At 53.0% G+C, this 18,848-nt stretch overlaps 3 protein-coding genes across 3 annotated transcripts; all 3 read left to right on the top strand.

Moving 5' to 3' along the window:
- Positions 1-1,523: 1,523 nt before the first annotated feature.
- On the top strand, positions 1,524-1,850 carry LOC135985332 (feather beta keratin-like). Its single transcript, XM_065628539.1, has one exon. The coding sequence runs from the start codon at positions 1,524-1,526 to the stop codon at positions 1,848-1,850; it is 327 nt and encodes a 108-aa protein (XP_065484611.1).
- An 8,245-nt stretch (positions 1,851-10,095) lies between these two features.
- LOC135985357 (feather beta keratin-like) lies at positions 10,096-10,422 on the top strand. Its single transcript, XM_065628598.1, has one exon. It carries the CDS (start codon positions 10,096-10,098, stop codon positions 10,420-10,422), a length of 327 nt encoding a protein of 108 aa, XP_065484670.1.
- Positions 10,423-13,801: 3,379 nt separating this feature from the next.
- Positions 13,802-14,128, top strand: LOC135985354 (feather beta keratin-like). The gene has a single exon (XM_065628593.1). It carries the CDS (start codon positions 13,802-13,804, stop codon positions 14,126-14,128), a length of 327 nt encoding a protein of 108 aa, XP_065484665.1.
- Positions 14,129-18,848: the final 4,720 nt, after the last annotated feature.

The raw sequence follows: 18,848 nt of genomic DNA, 5'->3' as shown, positions 1-18,848 counted from the left end.
ACCTCTCAATGACAGCACACACTTGACTAACTCTTCCCCAATAAGACTCTCTGGTATTACCCAAAACAGAACCACCAATTCATTTAGTATTTATCCGGCCTCATGGGTTCACAGGTCCTGCCAGGAACTTGTTCCAACACAAGTTTCACACACGGTCACACATCATTTGGATTCACCCACCTGCTCTGGCATCAGGTCCTTCCCAGGCTGCAGGTAGATATTTCCTGCACCGGGGACATCTCCTCCACTGTGAACCTCTATGGAATGCAGCGGGACAACCTGCTTCAGCCAAGTTCCTCACCACAGTGTGTTGCTCCTTGAATCCACTACAAGCTGGAGATTCTCCTTAGCTGTCCTTTTGCTGCAAAAACTTATACGGAGAAATTTCTATTGTCTTCTCTAGCAGGAGCTGGATTAAGTTCTAGTTGGGCTTTGGCCCTTCTAATTTTCCCCCTGCATAACCTAAAAACATCCTGGTGATCCTGCTCAGTCTCCTGCCTCTTCTTGCAGATGTCAAAAGCTCTCTTTTTAATCATGAGTTCAAGCCAAACTCTTCAGTTAAGGCCAGGCCTGTCTTCTTCCCTGCCAGCTTGTCTTTCGGCATATGGGGACTCTCCCTCACACATGGGAGAATCTTCTGGTACATTCTCACAGAAGAAAACCATGAAGCCCGTCTGCTAACCAAACCTTGCCACAGAAAATTAATACACACAGCTACAAGCTTACAAGCAAGAGGGCACAAAGACACCCACAGAGCACAATCAAGACCAAAGGCCAGGCCTAATGACAGGCTTAATGAGATGGCAGAATGCAGGTGGGGCATCAAACACCATGGAAGGGGCAGTCGCTCACGCCTGTCACAGCTCCAAAGCCCAGACCAGTCTGCCAGCGCTGCAAGGAAATGAGGCCCCCTCCACACAATGCAACCGCAAACCACACGAGTGCCATGGGATGACCTCACTGATGACACCCCACCTCTCCTATGCTTTGGCCGCATCCTCTGCCCGCCCTGACATGCGCCATAAACACCAAGTCTTCAGCCTCTAATGCTCGCACTTCAAAGCTGCCGCCAGGGCCAACTGGACACGTCCGCAAGACAAGAACAAGAAATCGGAGCATTGCGGGAAGGAAAACACACCCTCCTCATTCCTGGCCAGGCTGTGGCATCCAACAGCTGCTGGCTGCAAAATGCCGTCATGCGCAAAGGCTGTCCCGCCCAGCCAGGACCAGCATAAAAGCCGGCCCAGCGCCTCTCTCCCTCACACACTTCTCCTGACGCCTTCTCCTCCCTCCGCGCTCAACAAGGTGAGCCTCAGCCCCCTTCCCCTCCTTCTCCTGCCCCGCCTGGCCCCTCTCTTCCAGCACGCTCTGCCCCCAGCCTCAGCAGCCCTCACACCTCCCCACAGCCCCACACCAGCCTCCCCACTCCCTCGCCCTCCTGCAACACCGCTCCTCGCACCCCCACGCCCCTGCGCTTGCTCAACAGCCTCTCGTCCCTTCCAGGGCCCCTCCGCACCACACACATGGCCTGCTACGACATCTGCCGCCCCTGCGGACCCACCCCGCTGGCCAACAGCTGCAACGAGCCCTGTTCCCTGCAGTGCCAGGACTCCCGCGTCGTCATCCAGCCTTCCACCGTGGTGGTCACCCTGCCAGGACCCATCCTCACCTCTTATCCCCAGAACACCACCGTTGGATCCTCCTCATCGGCTGCCGTGGGCAACGAACTTGGTGCCCAGGGAGTTGCCATCAACTCAGGTGCCTTCGGCTATGGCTACAGCTTCGGAGGCCTGGGCGGCTTCGGAGGCCTGGGCTGCTTCGGCGGCAGACGGGGCGGCTACATCTGCTAAGGGCCATTGAAGCTATGGCATGGATTGTGGACTCACCTCTGGATCCTTCTTGGCACGGAGACCTGCTGTCCACGGCTCCTCCTCTAAAGGAGGGAGGAAGATCTTGGTGCTCTGGCAACATCTAGGTCACAGAAGCAACCTCAGCTGATGGTCGCCCTACGTGCAGCTTATACTTGTCACCTTCTACTTGGCACTCCTGCCTTTTCACTCTTTTTTTTCCTCAATAAAGTTCTCTTGCATCCCAGCCTGACACGTCTCACTTTACTTTCCTCTCTCAAGGCTCCTCCAACCTCATACAGCACAATGCCATGGCTCAAGAAGCAAACTGGATAGGGGGAAATGGGCCACAAGACCTCTCCCAGGAAATATGGCACCACCTAGACCACCAAGAACACAGACCAGTATTCTGGAGGTCTTCCAGAACATGACACAAGCCCATCATTGGATCAAAGAAAGACCTGGACACCAGAACACTCTCCTCAACATGCCTCTGATGAGACCTCCCAAGGCCAGCACACACTTGACTATCTTTCTTCCTCAGCACGGCTGTCCGGCTCTACCACAAGCACAATCACAGAATCATTAAGTATTTATACATTCCTCATGGGTTTGCGGGTCCTGCCAAGGCTGTGGTCCAACACAGGCTTCATACAGGGTCACGCCTCCTGTGGGTGCACCCACCTGCTCCAGCGTCAGGTCCTCCACAGGCTGCAGGTGCTTATCTCCTCCACTGTGGACATCTCCTCCAATGTGAACCTCCACGGGCTGCAGGGGGACAACCTGCTTCAGCCCAGTTCTTCACCACAGGCTGCAGGGCAATCTCTGCTCCACAACCTACAGCACCTCCTGCTCCTCCTTCTTCACTCACCTTGCTGTCTCTAGAGATTTGTCTCCCACCTTTATTCCCTCCTCTCTTCCAGTTACTATTCTGAAATAGTTTTTGCCCCTTCATAAACATGTTTTCGCAGAGGTGCTACCACCATTGCTGACTGGCTCAGCTTTAGCCAGCAGTGGGTTTCCCTTGGAGCTGGCTGGCCAGTCTTGTAGAATCATGGAATTGTTTGAGTTACAAAATAACTTTCCAGATCATCAAGTTCTGCTGCCAGCCTAACAATACCAAGTCTACCACTAACCCCTGTCGTCAAGCACCACATGTACACAGCTTTTACACACCTCCAGAGAGGGTGACTCCACCACTGCCCTGGGCAGCCTGTTCCAATGCCTGAAACCCTTTAGGGGAAGGCTTTTTCCCTAATAGCTGTACTAAGCCTCCCCTGGGGCAACTTTAAGCCACTTTCTCCAGTTCTGTCACTTCCCAGAAGAGACCAACACCCTCCGCTCTACGACCTCCTTTCAGGCAGTTGCAGAGAGCGAGAAGGTCTCCTCTCAGCCTCCTGTTCTCCAGACGGAAACCCCCAAGTCCCTCAGCTGCTCCCCATCCCACTTGTGCTCCAGACTTTTCACAAGATTCCTTCCCCTTTTCTGAACTCACTCCAGCACCTCAAGGTCCTTCTTGTCATCAGGGGCCCAAAACCAAACCCCAGATTGCAGGCATGGACTCAGGACTCACCTCTGGACCCTTCTTGGTACGTGGACCTGCTGTCCATGGCTCCTCCTCTAAAACAGGCAGGAAGATCTTGGTGCTCTGGCAAGATCTATGTCACACAAGTGACATCATCAGATCGTCACCCTGTGGTCAACTTATACTTGCGATCTTCTACCTGGTGCTCCTGCCTTTTCTCTCTTTTTGTTCCTCAATAAAGCTCTCCTGCATCCCAGCCTGAGGTGCCTCCTTTTCCTTTTTTCTCCTGAGGTTATTCCATCCTCACTCAAAGCAATGACAGGGCTCAATAGGCCATCGGAGTAGGTGAACATGCACCACAAGACCTCTCCTCTGAAACACGTAACCAGCATGACCACCACCAAAACAAGCTGTCATCAATGGGGCTTCCATGATGTGGCACAAGACTATCACTAGCTCAGACAAATACTTTGACCCGATAATGTTCCCCTGAACATAATTCTAACGACATCTCCCCATGCCAGCACACACCTGACTCTCTTCCCCAGTATGAGCCTTTGGTCCTCCTGGTTAACAGAATCTCAGAATCATTTAGTGTTGCAGGGAAGTCTGGAGAGCATGTGCTTCAACCCACCTGCTAAGGCAGGGACACCCAGAGCATGTTGTCAGTAACCATGGTCGCTCGGGGCTTCAGCATCTCCCAGGATGGAGTCTCCACCACCTCTACTCCATAGTCCCAGCTCTCTCAGCCTCTCCTCAGGTGGAAGATATTCCAGTCCATTTAGCAATTTGTGGCCCTGCACTGGTCATGCTGCACCAATTCCATGCCCTTCTTACAATGGGGATCCCCAACCTGCCCACAAGACCCCACATGGGAACTCACCAGGGCTGAGGAGAGAGGAAGGATCACATCCTTCAACCTCCTGGCAGCACTTTTCCCAATGCTGCCCTGGAGACTGGTGGACCCTTTTCCCTCAAGGGTTCATGCCCCGCTCTAGGTCTATTTGTTCTTTACAAGGACTACAAGTTGCTTCTCTGCTAAGCTGCTTTCTATCCAACTGCCCCCCAGCCATTCCTTCTGGCAGCACTGACTCCTCCCCAGGAACAGCACTTGGCTTCTCCCTTTGCTCAGCTCCATGAGATTCCTCTATGTCCAGTGCAAGGAAATCAAGAAGCTCCCTGAGCAATTGTGGGTTCAAACCACCTTTCCCCATGGACTTATGCACATCCAGATATACAACCCCCCATTCTGAGGGGCAGACATGAGTCCACCTGGCTCACCAGCACCCCCAGCCCAGCCCTGCACTGGCCCAACCTGCCTCTTGCCTGCCAGCCACTCCAGCACCATCAACACAGACGCACAGAGACCCTTCCTGCCCCACCTCATCTTCCTCACCAACAAACACTGCTCACACAGTGAACAAACATCTCGACACTCACCTCCACTGAATTCAGCAGGTTTGGGGAGTCTAGAGAGCTCCTTACTCACTGCAAGCCAGCCAACGTTATTCCAATTTAAAAAAAGAGTGTGAGCGAAGCACCAGGAATCTGCAGACCTGTTAGTCTGACCACAGTACCTGGAAAATTATGGAGAAGATCCAACTGAGTGCTGCTGAAAGGCATTTAGGGATAATGTATTCATCAGGTAGAGTTAACAGAGGTTCATTAAGGGAAAACCCTGTTTAATTCCATATCCTTCTACAATAAGGTCACCTGCCTCGTGGATGAAGGGAAAGTAGAGGATGTAGTTTTTCTGGGTTTTAGTAAAGCTTTTGATCCTGTCCCCAGTAGGGGAGTACTGTGAGCTCTTCTGAGTCCCACAGTTTACGAAGGACCTGAAGGTACTTGAAGGCACCGGGAGTTCAGCAACAAAGCTGGTGAAAGGGCTGGAAGGCATATGTTAGGGAAGCAACCGAGGACACTGGGCTTATCTCGTTGGGAGAGAAGGAGGCTGAGGGGTGACCCCATTGCTCTCTGTAGCTTCCTGAGGAGGGGACGTGGAGAGAGAGGTGCTGAGCTCTTCTCCTTGGGATCCAGTGACAGGACACACGGGAATGGTTCAAAGCTGAATCAGGGAGGTTCAGACTATATTACGGGAAAGATATATTTACTGAGGTGGTGGCCAAACACTGGAACAGGCTTCTTAGAGAGCCGGTCGATACTCCAAGTCTGTCAGTGTTTCAGAGGCATTGGGACAATGCCCCTATTATCTTGCTTTCACTTCTGCTCAGCCCTGAAGTGGTCAGGTTTCTCTCATCACTTAAAAGAATGAATCCTGTCTGCATTTGCTAACCTAAAGATTTGTAAATCCTTTCAGTTTCAGGTCAGCCTGCTGATAGAACAAACAGAAGAATGACACCTAATCACGAACTACAGACACCACTGACTGTGCACATGTAGACATTTGGAAGCCTGCACAAATAGTTGAGTCCTGCTTTAAAACGTATCTCAAGACAGTTGGATTAAGTGTTCTTCAGCTGAATGTTGCTCATTATACCAACCACACACACCCTGGAAGCCACGGCACGGACTGAGGACACGCACCTCTAGGCCCTTCCTGGCACACGGAGCTGCTGTCCACGGCTCCTCCCCTCCAGGCACCAAGCACAGAAGCAGGGAAGGGACCAGCCTGGGCTGCTGCCAAACGTGGCCTGTGGACCTTCTCGTCCCTCTTCCTTCATTGCACCTCAGACTTGCTGTCTTCCACTTAGCGCTCCTGCCTTTTCACTCCTTCCCCTCAATAAAGTTCGCTTGCATCCCAGATTGATATGCCTTGTCTTCCTTTTTTCTTTCCTTTTTTCTCCCAAGCCACTTCCAACCTCATCTGGCATGAAGCCAGGGCTCAAAAGGCCATCACAGCGGTTGGAAAAGAGCCACAAGACCTCTCTTAGGAAGCATGTCTTCAGGTACAACACCCAAGGACCAGCTGGTCTTCCAGGCTGTCACACAAGCCCTTCACTCCACCCATCAATGGCTTGGACACGCTCATGCACTTCTACCCTGGCCTCTCACCCAGGCTCCCTATGGCAGCACGTACTTCTCCAACTCTCTTGCCCAGCACCACTCGCTGCCCATCACAGCAAACAGAATCATTGACTGCACAAGGAACCTCTGGACATCATCTAGTTCAACCCAACCTGCTTGAGCATGGTCAGCTCAAGCGGGCTGTCCATGCAATGTCCAGTCAGATGTTCTGTATCTCCAAGGATGGACACTCCAAGATCTCTTTGTGCAACCTGTTCCACTGCTTGACCACCTTCTCACGGAAAAAGGGTTGCCCTCTCGTCCAAGGAAACGGTACAGCTTCTCTGCTTTCTCCATTCACCCTTGGCCTGGCGGTGGGCACCAATGTCACGAGTCTCATTCCCTTGTCCTTGTTCACGTCACTTAAGCATTTAGACACATTGATGACATCTCCTCTATGCGACCTGTCCTTGTGCCTGAAAAACCTCCTAGCTCTCCCACCTTCTCAGCACAGGAAGGATTCTCCAGTCCATTTAGTGCCTCAGTGGCCCAGTTCTTGACTCGCTCCACTAAGTTCACGTCCTTCTTCCACTGAGGAGCCCTCAGCTCGACACACAGCTTCAAATGGGGCTTCACAAGCACTGATGAGACAGCAAGATCACCTCCGCTGACCTGCTGCCAACGCTCATCCCAACGCTGCCCTGGAGAACCTTGACCTCTTTTGCCACAAGGCTGCATTATTGCCTCCTTGTCAGCTTTTCCTCCACCAGCACCACAAAGTCGTGCTCAGCAAAACAGCTTTGCATCCTGTCGAACCCCAGCATGGCCTGGAGCCCGGCACTATTGAATCATAGAACCATTTTTATTGGAAAAGACCTATGATCACTGAGTGTAACCATGTAGCCAACATGGTCAAGCCCGCCTCTAAACCATGTCCCTAAGAACCTGGTCTACATGTCTGCTAAACACCTCCAGGGATGGTGCCTCCACCACTTCCATAAGCAGCCTGTTCCAGTGCCTGACAGCCCTTTCTGGGGAAGAAATTTTTCCTAATATGCAGTCTAAACCTCCCCTGGTGCCACTTGAGGCAACTTCCTCTCATCCTGTTGCTTACTTCTTGGGAGAAGATACCAACCTCCCCCTCGCTGCAGGCTCATTTCAGGTAATTTTAGAGAGCAAGGAGGTCTCCCTTCAGCCTGCTTTTCTCCAGGCAAAACACTCCCAGGTCCCTCAGCTTCACACCATCAGATCTGTCCTTCGACCCAGCTTTGTTGACCTTCTCTGAACTCGCTCCAGCACCTCAAGGTCTTTCATGTCATGAGAGGCCCAAAACTGAACCCAGGATTCGAGGTTTGGCCCCACCAGCGCCCAGGACAGGGGGACAGTCACTGCCCTCCTCCTGCTGGCCACACTAGTACTAGCACAAGCCAGGATGCTGGTGGACCTCCTGGCCACCTCAGCACACTGCTGGCTCACATTTAGCCATCCGTCAACCAACACAACCAGGACCTTTGCCGCCAGGCAGCTTTCCAGCCGCTCTTTCCCAAGCCTGTAGTGTTCACGGGGTTGTGCTGACCCACGTGCAGGACCCGGCATTTGGCCTTGATGAACCTCATGCAATTGGTCTCAACCCATTCATCCAGCCTGTCCAGGGGCCTCTGTAGAGCCTTCCTGCCCTCCAGCAGATTAACACTCCCACCTAACTTGGTGTTATCTGCAAAAAAGAGCACACCAAATCGATCCCTCATCCAGATCATGGAGAAACATGTTAAACAGAAATGGCCCGAGTAATGAGCACCGGGAAACACCCCTTGTGACCGGCCCCAACAGAATTTAACTCCAGTCACCACAACTCTTCAGGCCCAGCCATCCGGCCAGTGGTTTAGCCTGAGTAGAGGATGACTGTCCAAGCCATGAGCAGCCACTTTCTCCTGAGGAAACAGCGTCAAAGGCTTTACTAACATCTTGGTAGACAAAATCCACAGCCATTCCCTCATCCACTAAGCGGGTCACATTGTCATAGAAGAGATGAGGTTAGTCAGGCAGGACCTGCCTTTCATAAACACACGCAGACTGGGCCTGATCACCTGCTTGGTTGTCCTGTATGTGCAGCATGACGCCACACCACATGATCTGCTCCATGACCTTACCCGGCACCGAGGTCAGACTGACAGGGTTTTAGTTCCACAGATCCTCCTTCCTGCCCTTCTTGTAGATAAGTATCACATTTGCCAACCTCCAGTCAACTGAGACCTCCCTGGTGAGCCAGGACTGCTGAGAAATGACAGAAAGTGGCTTGGGGAGCACCTCCAGCAGCTCCCGCAGTACCCTTGGTTGGTTCCCATCAGGCCTCACAGACTGGTGTGTGTCTAACTGGTGTAGCAGGTCACCAACCATTTTCTCTTCGATTTCGGGGGCTTCATTCTGCTCCTCATCCCTGTCTTCCAGCTCAGAGGGCTGGGTACACAGAGGACAACTGCTCTTCCTATTAAATACTCAGGCAAAGAAGACATTAGGGCCTTTTTTTCATGCTGTGTCTCTATGTTCCTCCAGACACCCTATAAAGGATGGAGATTCTCCTTACCCTCCTTTTGCTGATGATGTATGTCTAGAAACAAATTTTATTCTCTTTTAGGACAGTAGCTAGATTAAGTTCCAGCTGGGCTTTGGCAATTCTGATTTTCTCCCTGCATACCCTCATGACACCTCTGTTAGTGCTCCTGAGTTATCAGCCCCTTCTTCTAAAAGTCATAAACTCTCTTAGTTTTCCTGAGATCCAGCCAAAGATCTCTGTTCACCAAGGATGGTCTTCTTCCCCGCAGCCTCATACTTTTGCACATGTGGACTCTCTATCGAACATGGCAGAATCTTCTGAAACCTCATGTCAGAAACCACTCCTGTGGCTCCCACGCTATCAAAACCTTGCCACTCAAACCCAATACAACCGGCTACAAACTTAAAAGCAAGACATCCACAGAGTACAATCAAGAAGGAAGGCCAAGCCTAAAGACAGGCTTAATGAGATGGCAGCAAGACACAGAGGTTCCAAACCACATGGATAAGGATGTTCCTAGAGCCTGGCACAGCTCCAAAGCCCAGACCAGCCTGGCAGGGCTGCGAAGAAATGGGGCCCCTCTTCAGAACACACCGCAAACCACACGAGTGCCATGCGATGACCTCACCGACGACACCCCACCTCTCCTACACTTTGGCCGCGTCCTCTGCCCGCCCTGACATGCGCCATAAACACCAAGTCTTCAGCCTCTAATGCTTGCACTTCAAAGCTGCCGCGAGGGCCAACTGGACACATCCGCAAGACAAGAACAAGAAATTAGAGTGTTGTGGGAAGGAAAACACACCCTCCTCATTCCTGGCCAGGCTGTGGCATCCAACAGCTGCTGGCTGCAAAATGCCGTCATGCGCAGAGGCTGTCCCGCCCAGCCAGGACCAGCATAAAAGCCGGCCCAGCGCCTCTCTCCCTCACACACTTCTCCTGACGCCTTCTCCTCCCTCCGCGCTCAACAAGGTGAGCCTCAGCCCCCTTCCCCTCCTTCTCCTGCCCCGCCTGGCCCCTCTCTTGCAGCACGCTCTGCCCCCAGCCTCAGCAGCCCTCACGCCTCCCCACCGCCACGCTCCCCACAGCCCCACACCAGCCTCCCCACTCCCTCGCCCTCCTGCAACACCGCTCCTCGCACCCCCACGCCCCTGCGCTTGCTCAACAGCCTCTCGTCCCTTCCAGGGCCCCTCCGCACCACACACATGGCCTGCTACGACGTCTGCCGCCCCTGCGGACCCACCCCGCTGGCCAACAGCTGCAACGAGCCCTGTGCCCTGCAGTGCCAGGACTCCCGCGTCGTCATCCAGCCTCCCGCCGTGCTGGTCACCCTGCCAGGACCCATCCTCACCTCTTATCCCCAGAGCACCGCTGTCGGATCCTCCTCATCGGCTGCCGTTGGCAACGAACTTGGTGCCCAGGGAGTTGCCATCAACTCCGGCGCCTTTGGCTACGGCTATGGCTTCGGAGGCCTGGGTGGCTTCGGAGGCCTGGGCTCCTGCGGCGGCAGAAGGGGCGGCTACATCTGCTAAGGGCTGTCGCTACCACCCCTGACCGACACCACCTACCGCATTGAAGCTACAGCATGGATTGTGGACTCACCACTGGACCCTTCTTGGCACATGGACCTGCTGGCCATGCCTCCTCCTCTCAGGGCACCAAGCATGGAAGCAGGGAAGGCGTCAGCCACAGCTGCCTGCAAACATGGCCCTTGGACCTTCTCCTCTTCTCCCACATCTTTCTTTGAGCTTCAACTTGCTCTCTTCCACTTGGTGCTCCAGCCTCTTCATTTTTTTTCCCTCAATAAAGTTCTCTTGCATCCCAGTCTGAGATGTCTCCTCTTGCTTTCTTCTTCCATGGTTTGTCCAGTCTCACCTGGCACAAAGCCTGGGCTCAAGGAGCCATCATGGTGGGTGGAAAAGAGCTACAAGATGTCTCTTAGGAAATATGCCATCAGGAACACCACCCACATGCGCCTGGTGGCCTGCCTGGCCCTGCCTATCACACAAACCCTTCACTTGCCCAAGGAAAAGGCTTGGACACACTCATGCGCTTCTACCCTGGCCTCTCACCCAGTCTCCCCATGGCAGCACGTACTTGTCCAAATCACTTCCCCAGCACCACTCGCTGCCCATCACAGCAAACAGAATCATTGACTGCACAAGGAACCTCTGGACATCATCTCGTTCAACCCAACCTGCTACCGGCTCAAGCATGAGCAGCTCAAGCGGGCTGTCCATGCACTTTCCAAACAGATGTTCAGTATCTCCGAGGACAGAGTCTCCAGTATCTCTCTGTGCAAGCGGTTCCACTTTTTGAGCATCCTCTCACTGAAAAAGTGTTGCCTTGTCCTCCAAGGAAATGGCACGGCTTCTCAACTCTCCCCATTCACCCTTGGCCTGGCCGTGGGCACCTATGACAAGAGTCTCATTCCCTTCTCCTTGTTCCCTTTCATTTGAGTATTTAGACACACTGATGACAACTCCTTGTGCTGCCTTGTCTCCTGTCTCTAAAACCCTCCCAGCTCTCTCACCTTCAGCTCATACGAAGCATGTTCCAGTACCTTCAGCATTTCACTGGTCCCGCACTACTCTCCCTCCACTAAGAGGGAGAGTAACACTTGTAACACTGGGGGAGCTCTTACCTTGACACAAGACGAAACAAGGGGCCTCATCAACACTGAAAGACAGCATGACCACCTTGAAACCCACTGGCAATGCTCATCCCAAAGCTGCCCTGGAGAATCTCGGCCTCTTTTCACACAAGGCTGCATTGTTGCCTCCTTGTCGGCTTTTCCTCCACCAGCACCACAAAGTCGTGTGCAGAAAGATGCTTTCCAGCCTGTCAAACCCCAGCATGTCCTGAGGCCCTGTGCTAGGGAATCATATTGATTGGAAAAGACCTAGAAGATCATTGAGTCTAACCGGTAACCCCACACTATCAAGCCCACCTCTAAATCATGGCCCTAGGCACCTCAACTACGCATCTTTTCAACCCCTCCAGGGATGGTCACTCCACCACTGCCTTGCGCAGCCTGTTCCAATACCCGACAACACTTCCTGGGAAGAAGTTTTTCCTAATATCCAATCTAGACCTCCCCTGGCACAACTTGAGGCCATTTCTACTTGTTCTGTCACTTGTTACTTGGGAAAAGAGACTGAATCCCTTCCTTACTACAACCTCTTTTTGAGCAGTTGCAGAGAGCAAGACGTCTCCCCTCAGCCTCCTTCTCTCCAGGCTGGACCCCCCAGGTCCCTCAGTTGCTCCTCATCACACTTGTGCTCCAGACTTTTCACAAGCTTCTTTCCCCTTCTCTGAACTCACTCCAGCACCTCAAGATCTTCCTTTTCCTGACGGGCCCAAAACTGGACACACCATTCAAGGTGTGGCCTCACCAGTGCCAAGGACAGGGGATGGTCACTGTCCCGCTCCTGCTGACCACACTAGTGCTGACGCAAGCCAGGATGCTGCTGGTCGTCCTGGCCACCTGTGCGCACACTGGCTCATATTCAGCTACTGTCGACCAACAGCCCCAGGTCCTTATACCACCGAGCAGCTTTCCAGCCACTCTTCCAAAAGCGTATAGCATTCATGGGGCTGTGGTGACCCAAGTGCAGGACCCGACACTTGGCCTTGTTGAAGCTCATGCAATTGTTCCCAGCCCAGGGATCCAGCCTGTCCAGGGCCCTCTGTAGAGCCTTCATAGTGCCAAGTGAGTCAACACTCCTGCCTAACTGGGTGTCATCTGCAAACGTACTGAGGGTGCACTCAATCTCCTTGTCCAGATGAAGGAGAAAGACATTAAACACAACTGGCCCCAGTACTGAGCCCTGAGGCAAAGCACTTGTGAATGGCCACCAAATGGATTTAACTCTAGTACCACAACTCTTGGGGCTCAGTCATCCAGCCAGTTTTTCAGTTTTTGAGGACTACGGCTGTCCAAGACATGAGCAGCCACTTTCTCTGGGAGAAACAGTGTCAGCTTGTCGTCTACACACAAACACTGTCTATGTAGCAGGAGTAATCTTCTAGAACCTCGTCACAGCTTCCAACCGTGTAGTTCCTTCACTAATAAAACCTTGACACATCAACCCTGCACACCCAGCTCATAAGCAAGACACACACCAAGACACACATAGAGCACAACGAGCGTGGAAGGAAAGGCTTAGTGGGATGGAAGCAAGGGGGGCAGGGATCCCACATCATGGACAATGCAATTCCACAAGCCCAGCACAGCTCCAAAGCCCAGACCAGTCTGCCAGCGCTGCAAGGAAATGAGGCCCCCTCCACACAATGGAACCGCAAACCACACGGATGCCATGGGTTGACCTCACCGACAACACCCCACCCCTCCTATACTTTGGCCGCGTCCTCTGCCCGCCCTGACATGCGCCATAAACACCAAGTCTTCAGCCTCTAATGCTCGCACTTCAAAGCTGCCGCTGGGGCCAAGCAGACACGTCCGCAAGACAAGAACAAGGAATTGGAGCATTGCGGGAAGGAAAACACACCCTCCTCATTCCTGGCCCGGCTGTGGCATCCAACAGCTGCTGGCTGCAAAATGCCGTCATGCGCAAAGGCTGTCCCGCCCAGCCAGGACCAGCATAAAAGCTGGCCCAGTGCCTCTCTCCCTCACACACTTCTCCTGACGCCTTCTCCTCCCTCCGCGCTCAACAAGGTGAGCCTCAGCCCCCTTCCCCTCCTTCTCCTGCCCCGCCTGGCCCCTCTCTTCCAGCACGCTCTGCCCCCAGACTCAGCAGCCCTCACGCCTCCCCACCGCCACGCTCCCCACAGCCCCACACCAGCCTCCCCACTCCCTCGCCCTCCTGCAACACCGCTCCTCGCACCCCCACGCCCCCGCGCTTGCTCAACAGCCTCTCGTCCCTTCCAGGGCCCCTCCGCACCACACACATGGCCTGCTACGACGTCTGCCGCCCTTGCGGACCCACCCCGCTGGCCAACAGCTGCAACGAGCCCTGTTCCCTGCAGTGCCAGGACTCCCGCGTCCTCATCCAGCCTTCCACCGTGGTGGTCACCCTGCCAGGACCCATCCTCACCTCTTATCCCCAGAACACCGCCGTCGGATCCTCCTCATCGGCTGCCGTGGGCAACGAACTTGGTGCCCAGGGAGTTGCCATCAACTCAGGTGCCTTCGGCTATGGCTACGGCTTTGGAGGCCTGGGCGGCTTCAGAGGCCTGGGCTGCTTCGGCGGCAGACGGGGCGGCTACATCTGCTAAGGGCCATTGAAGCTATGGCATGGATTGTGGACTCACCTCTGGATCCTTCTTGGCACGGGGACCTGCTGTCCACGGCTCCTCCTCTAAAGGAGGGAGGAAGATCTTGGTGCTCTGGCAACATCTAGGTCACAGAAGCAACCTCAGCTGATGGTCGCCCTACGTGCAGCTTATACTTGTCACCTTCTACTTGGCACTCCTGCCTTTTCACTCTTTTTTTTCCTCAATAAAGTTCTCTTGCATCCCAGCCTGACACGTCTCACTTTACTTTCTTCTCTCAAGGCTCCTCCAACCTCATACAGCACAATGCCATGGCTCAAGAAGCAAACTGGATAGGGGGAAATGGGCCACCTCTCCCAGGAAATATGGCACCACCTAGACCACCAAGAACACAGACCAGTATTCTGGAGGTCTTCCAGAATATGACACAAGCCCATCATTGGATCAAAGAAAGACTTTGACACGAGAACACTCTCCTCAACATGCCTCTGATGAGACCTCCCAAGGCCAGCACACACTTGACTATCTTTCTTCCTCAGCACGGCTGTCCGGCTCTACCACAAGCACAATCACAGAATCATTAAGTATTTATACATTCCTCATGGGTTTGCGGGTCCTGCCAAGGCTGTGGTCCAACACAGGCTTCCTACAGGGTCACGCCTCCTGTGGGTGCACCCACCTGCTCCAGCGTCACGTCCTCCACGGGCTGTAGGTGCTTATCTCCTCCACTGTGGACATTTCCTCCACTGTGAACCTCCACGGGCTGCAGGGGGACAACCTGCTTCAGCCCAGTTCTTCACCACAGGCTGCAGGGCAATCTCTGCTCCACAACCTACAGCACCTCCTGCTCCTCCTTCTTCACTCACCTTGCTGTCTCTAGAGATTTGTCTCCCACCTTTATTCCCTCCTCTCTTCCAGTTACTATTCTGAAGTAGTTTTTGCCCCTTCATAAACATGTTTTCGCAGAGGTGCTACCACCATTGCTGACTGGCTCAGCTTTAGCCAGCAGTGGGTTTCCCTTGGAGCTGGCTGGCCAGTCTTGTAGAATCATGGAATTGTTTGAGTTACAAAATAACTTTCCAGATCATCAAGTTCTGCTGCCAGCCTTACAATACCAAGTCTACCACTAACCCCTGTCGTCAAGCACCACATGTACACAGCTTTTACACACCTCCAGAGAGGGTGACTCCACCACTGCCCTGGGCAGCCTGTTCCAATGCCTGAAACCCTTTAGGGGAAGGCTTTTTCCCTAATAGCTGTACTAAGCCTCCCCTGGGGCAACTTTAAGCCACTTTCTCCAGTTCTGTCACTTCCGACAAGAGACCAACACCCTCCGCTCTACGACCTCCTTTCAGGCAGTTGCAGAGAGCGAGAAGGTCTCCTCTCAGCCTCCTGTTCTCCAGATGGAAACCCCCAAGTCCCTCAGCTACTCCCCATCCCACTTGTGCTCCAGGCTTTTCACAAGATTCCTTCCCCTTTTCTGAACTCACTCCAGCACCTCAAGGTCCTTCTTGTCATCAGGGGCCCAAAACCAAACCCCAGATTGCAGGCATGGACTCAGGACTCACCTCTGGACCCTTCTTGGTACGTGGACCTGCTGTCCATGGCTCCTCCTCTAAAACAGGCAGGAAGATCTTGGTGCTCTGGCAAGATCTATGTCACACAAGTGACATCATCAGATCGTCACCCTGTGGTCAACTTATACTTGTGATCTTCTACCTGGTGCTCCTGCCTTTTCTCTCTTTTTGTTCCTCAATAAAGCTCTCCTGCATCCCAGCCTGAGGCGCCTCCTTTTCCTTTTTTCTCCTGAGGTTATTCCATCCTCACTCAAAGCAATGACAGGGCTCAATAGGCCATCGGAGTAGGTGAACATGCACCACAAGACCTCTCCTCTGAAACACGTAACCAGCATGACCACCACCAAAACAAGCTGTCATCAATGGGGCTTCCATGATGTGGCACAAGACTATCACTAGCTCAGACAAATACTTTGACCCGATAATGTCCCCCTGAACATAATTCTAACGACATCTCCCCATGCCAGCACACACCTGACTCTCTTCCCCAGTATGAGCCTTTGGTCCTCCTGGTTAACAGAATCTCAGAATCATTTAGTGTTGCAGGAAAGTCTGGAGAGCATGTGCTTCAACCCACCTGCTAAGGCAGGGACACTCAGAGCATGTTGTCAGTAACCATGGTCGCTCGGGGCTTCAGTGTCTCCCAGGATGGAGTCTCCACCACCTCTACTCCATAGTCCCAGCTCTCTCAGCCTCTCCTCAGGTGGAAGATATTCCAGTCCATTTAGCAATTTGTGGCCCTGCACTGGTCATGCTGCACCAATTCCATGCCCTTCTTACAATGGGGATCCCCAACCTGCCCACAAGACCCCACATGGAAACTCACCAGGGCTGAGGAGAGAGGAAGGATCACATCCTTCAACCTCCTGGCAGCACTTTTCCCAATGCTGCCCTGGAGACTGGTGGACCCTTTTCCCTCAAGGGTTCATGCCCCACTCTAGGTCTATTTGTTCTTTACAAGGACTACAAGTTGCTTCTCTGCTAAGCTGCTTTCTATCCAACTGCCCCCCAGCCATTCCTTCTGGCAGCACTGACTCCTCCCCAGGAACAGCACTTGGCTTCTCCCTTTGCTCAGCTCCATGAGATTCCTCTATGTCCAGTGCAAGGAAATCAAGAAGCTCCCTGAGCAATTGTGGGTTCAAACCACCTTTCCCCATGGACTTATGCACATCCAGATATACAACCCCCCATTCTGAGGGGCAGACATGAGTCCACCTGGCTCACCAGCACCCCCAGCCCAGCCCTGCACTGGCCCAACCTGCCTCTTGCCTGCCAGCCACTCCAGCACCATCAACACAGATGCACAGAGACCCTTCCTGCCCCACCTCATCTTGCTCACCAACAAACACTGCTCACACAGTGAACAAATATCTCGACACTCACCTCCACTGAATTCAGCAGGTTTGGGGAGTCTAGAGAGCTCCAGCCAACGTTATTCCAATTTAAAAAAAGAGTGTGAGCGAAGCACCAGGAATCTGCAGACTTGTTAGTCTGACCACAGTACCTGGAAAATTATGGAGAAGATCCAACTGAGTGCTGCTGAAAGGCAATGAGGGATAATGTATTCATCAGGTAGAGTCAACAGAGGTTCATTAAGGGAAAGTCCTGTTTTATTCCATATCCTTCTACGATAAGGTCACCTGCCTCGTGGATGAAGGGAAAGTAGAGGATGTAGTTTTTCTGGGTTTTAGTAAAGCTTTTGATCCTGTCCCCAGTAGGGGAGTACTGTGAGCTCTTCTGAGTCCCACAGTTTACGAAGGACCTGAAGGTACTTGAAGGCACCGGGAGTTCAGCAACAAAGCTGGTGAAAGGGCTGGAAGGCATATCTTAGGGAAGCAACCGAGGACACTGGGCTTATCTCGTTGGGATAGAAGGAGGCTGAGGGGTGACCCCATTGCTCTCTGTAGCTTCCTGAGGAGGGGACGTGGAGAGAGAGGTGCTGAGCTCTTCTCCTTGGGATCCAGTGACAGGACACACGGGAATGGTTCAAAGCTGAATCAGGGAGGTTCAGACTATATTACAGGAAAGATATATTTACTGAGGTGGTGGCCAAACACTGGAACAGGCTTCCTAGAGAGCCGGTCCATACCCCAAGTCTGTCAGTTTTTCAGAGGCATTGGGACAATGCCCCCATTATCTTGCTTTCACTTCTGCTCAGCCCTGAAGTGGTCAGGTTTCTCTCATCACTTAAAAGAATGAATCCTGTCTGCATTTGCTAACCTAAAGATTTGTAAATCCTTACAGTTTTAGGTCAGCCTGCTGATAGAACAAACAGAAGAATGACACCTAATCACGAACTACAGACACCACTGACTGTGCACATGTAGACATTTGGAAGCCTGCACAAATAGTTGAGTCCTGCTTTAAAACGTATCTCAAGACAGTTGGATTAAGTGTCCTTCAGCTGAATGTTGCTCATTTTACCAACCACGCACACCCTGGAATCCACGGCATGGACTGAGGACACGCACCTCTAGGCCCTTCCTGGCACACGGACCTGCTGTCCACGGCTCCTCCTCTCCAGGTACCAAGCACAGAAGCAGGGAAGGGACCAGCCTGGGCTGCTGCCAAACGTGGCCTGTGGACCTTCTCGTCCCTCTTCCTTCATTGCACCTCAGACTTGCTGTCTTCCACTTAGCGCTCCTGCCTTTTCACTCCTTCCCCTCAATAAAGTTCGCTTGCATCCCAGATTGATATGCCTTGTCTTCCTTTTTTCTTTCCTTTTTTCTCCCAAGCCACTTCCAACCTCATCTGGCATGAAGCCAGGGCTCAAAAGGTCATCACAGCGGTTGGAAAAGAGCCACAAGACCTCTCTTAGGAAGCATGTCTTCAGGTACAACACCCAAGGACCAGCTGGTCTTCCAGGCTGTCACACAAGCCCTTCACTCCACCCAACAATGGCTTGGACACGCTCATGCACTTCTACCCTGGCCTCTCACCCAGGCTCCCTATGGCAGCACGTACTTCTCCAACTCTCTTGCCCAGCACCACTCGCTGCCCATCACAGCAAACAGAATCATTGACTGCACAAGGAACCTCTGGACATCGTCTAGTTCAACCCAACCTGCTTGAGCATGGTCAGCTCAAGCGGGCTGTCCATGCAATGTCCAGTCAGATGTTCTGTATCTCCAAGGACGGACACTCCA

The sequence above is a fragment of the Caloenas nicobarica genome, chromosome 2, assembly GCF_036013445.1.
Source record: "Caloenas nicobarica isolate bCalNic1 chromosome 2, bCalNic1.hap1, whole genome shotgun sequence".
Classification (NCBI taxonomy): domain Eukaryota; kingdom Metazoa; phylum Chordata; class Aves; order Columbiformes; family Columbidae; genus Caloenas; species Caloenas nicobarica.
This window is presented reverse-complemented; position numbering and strand designations above follow the sequence as displayed.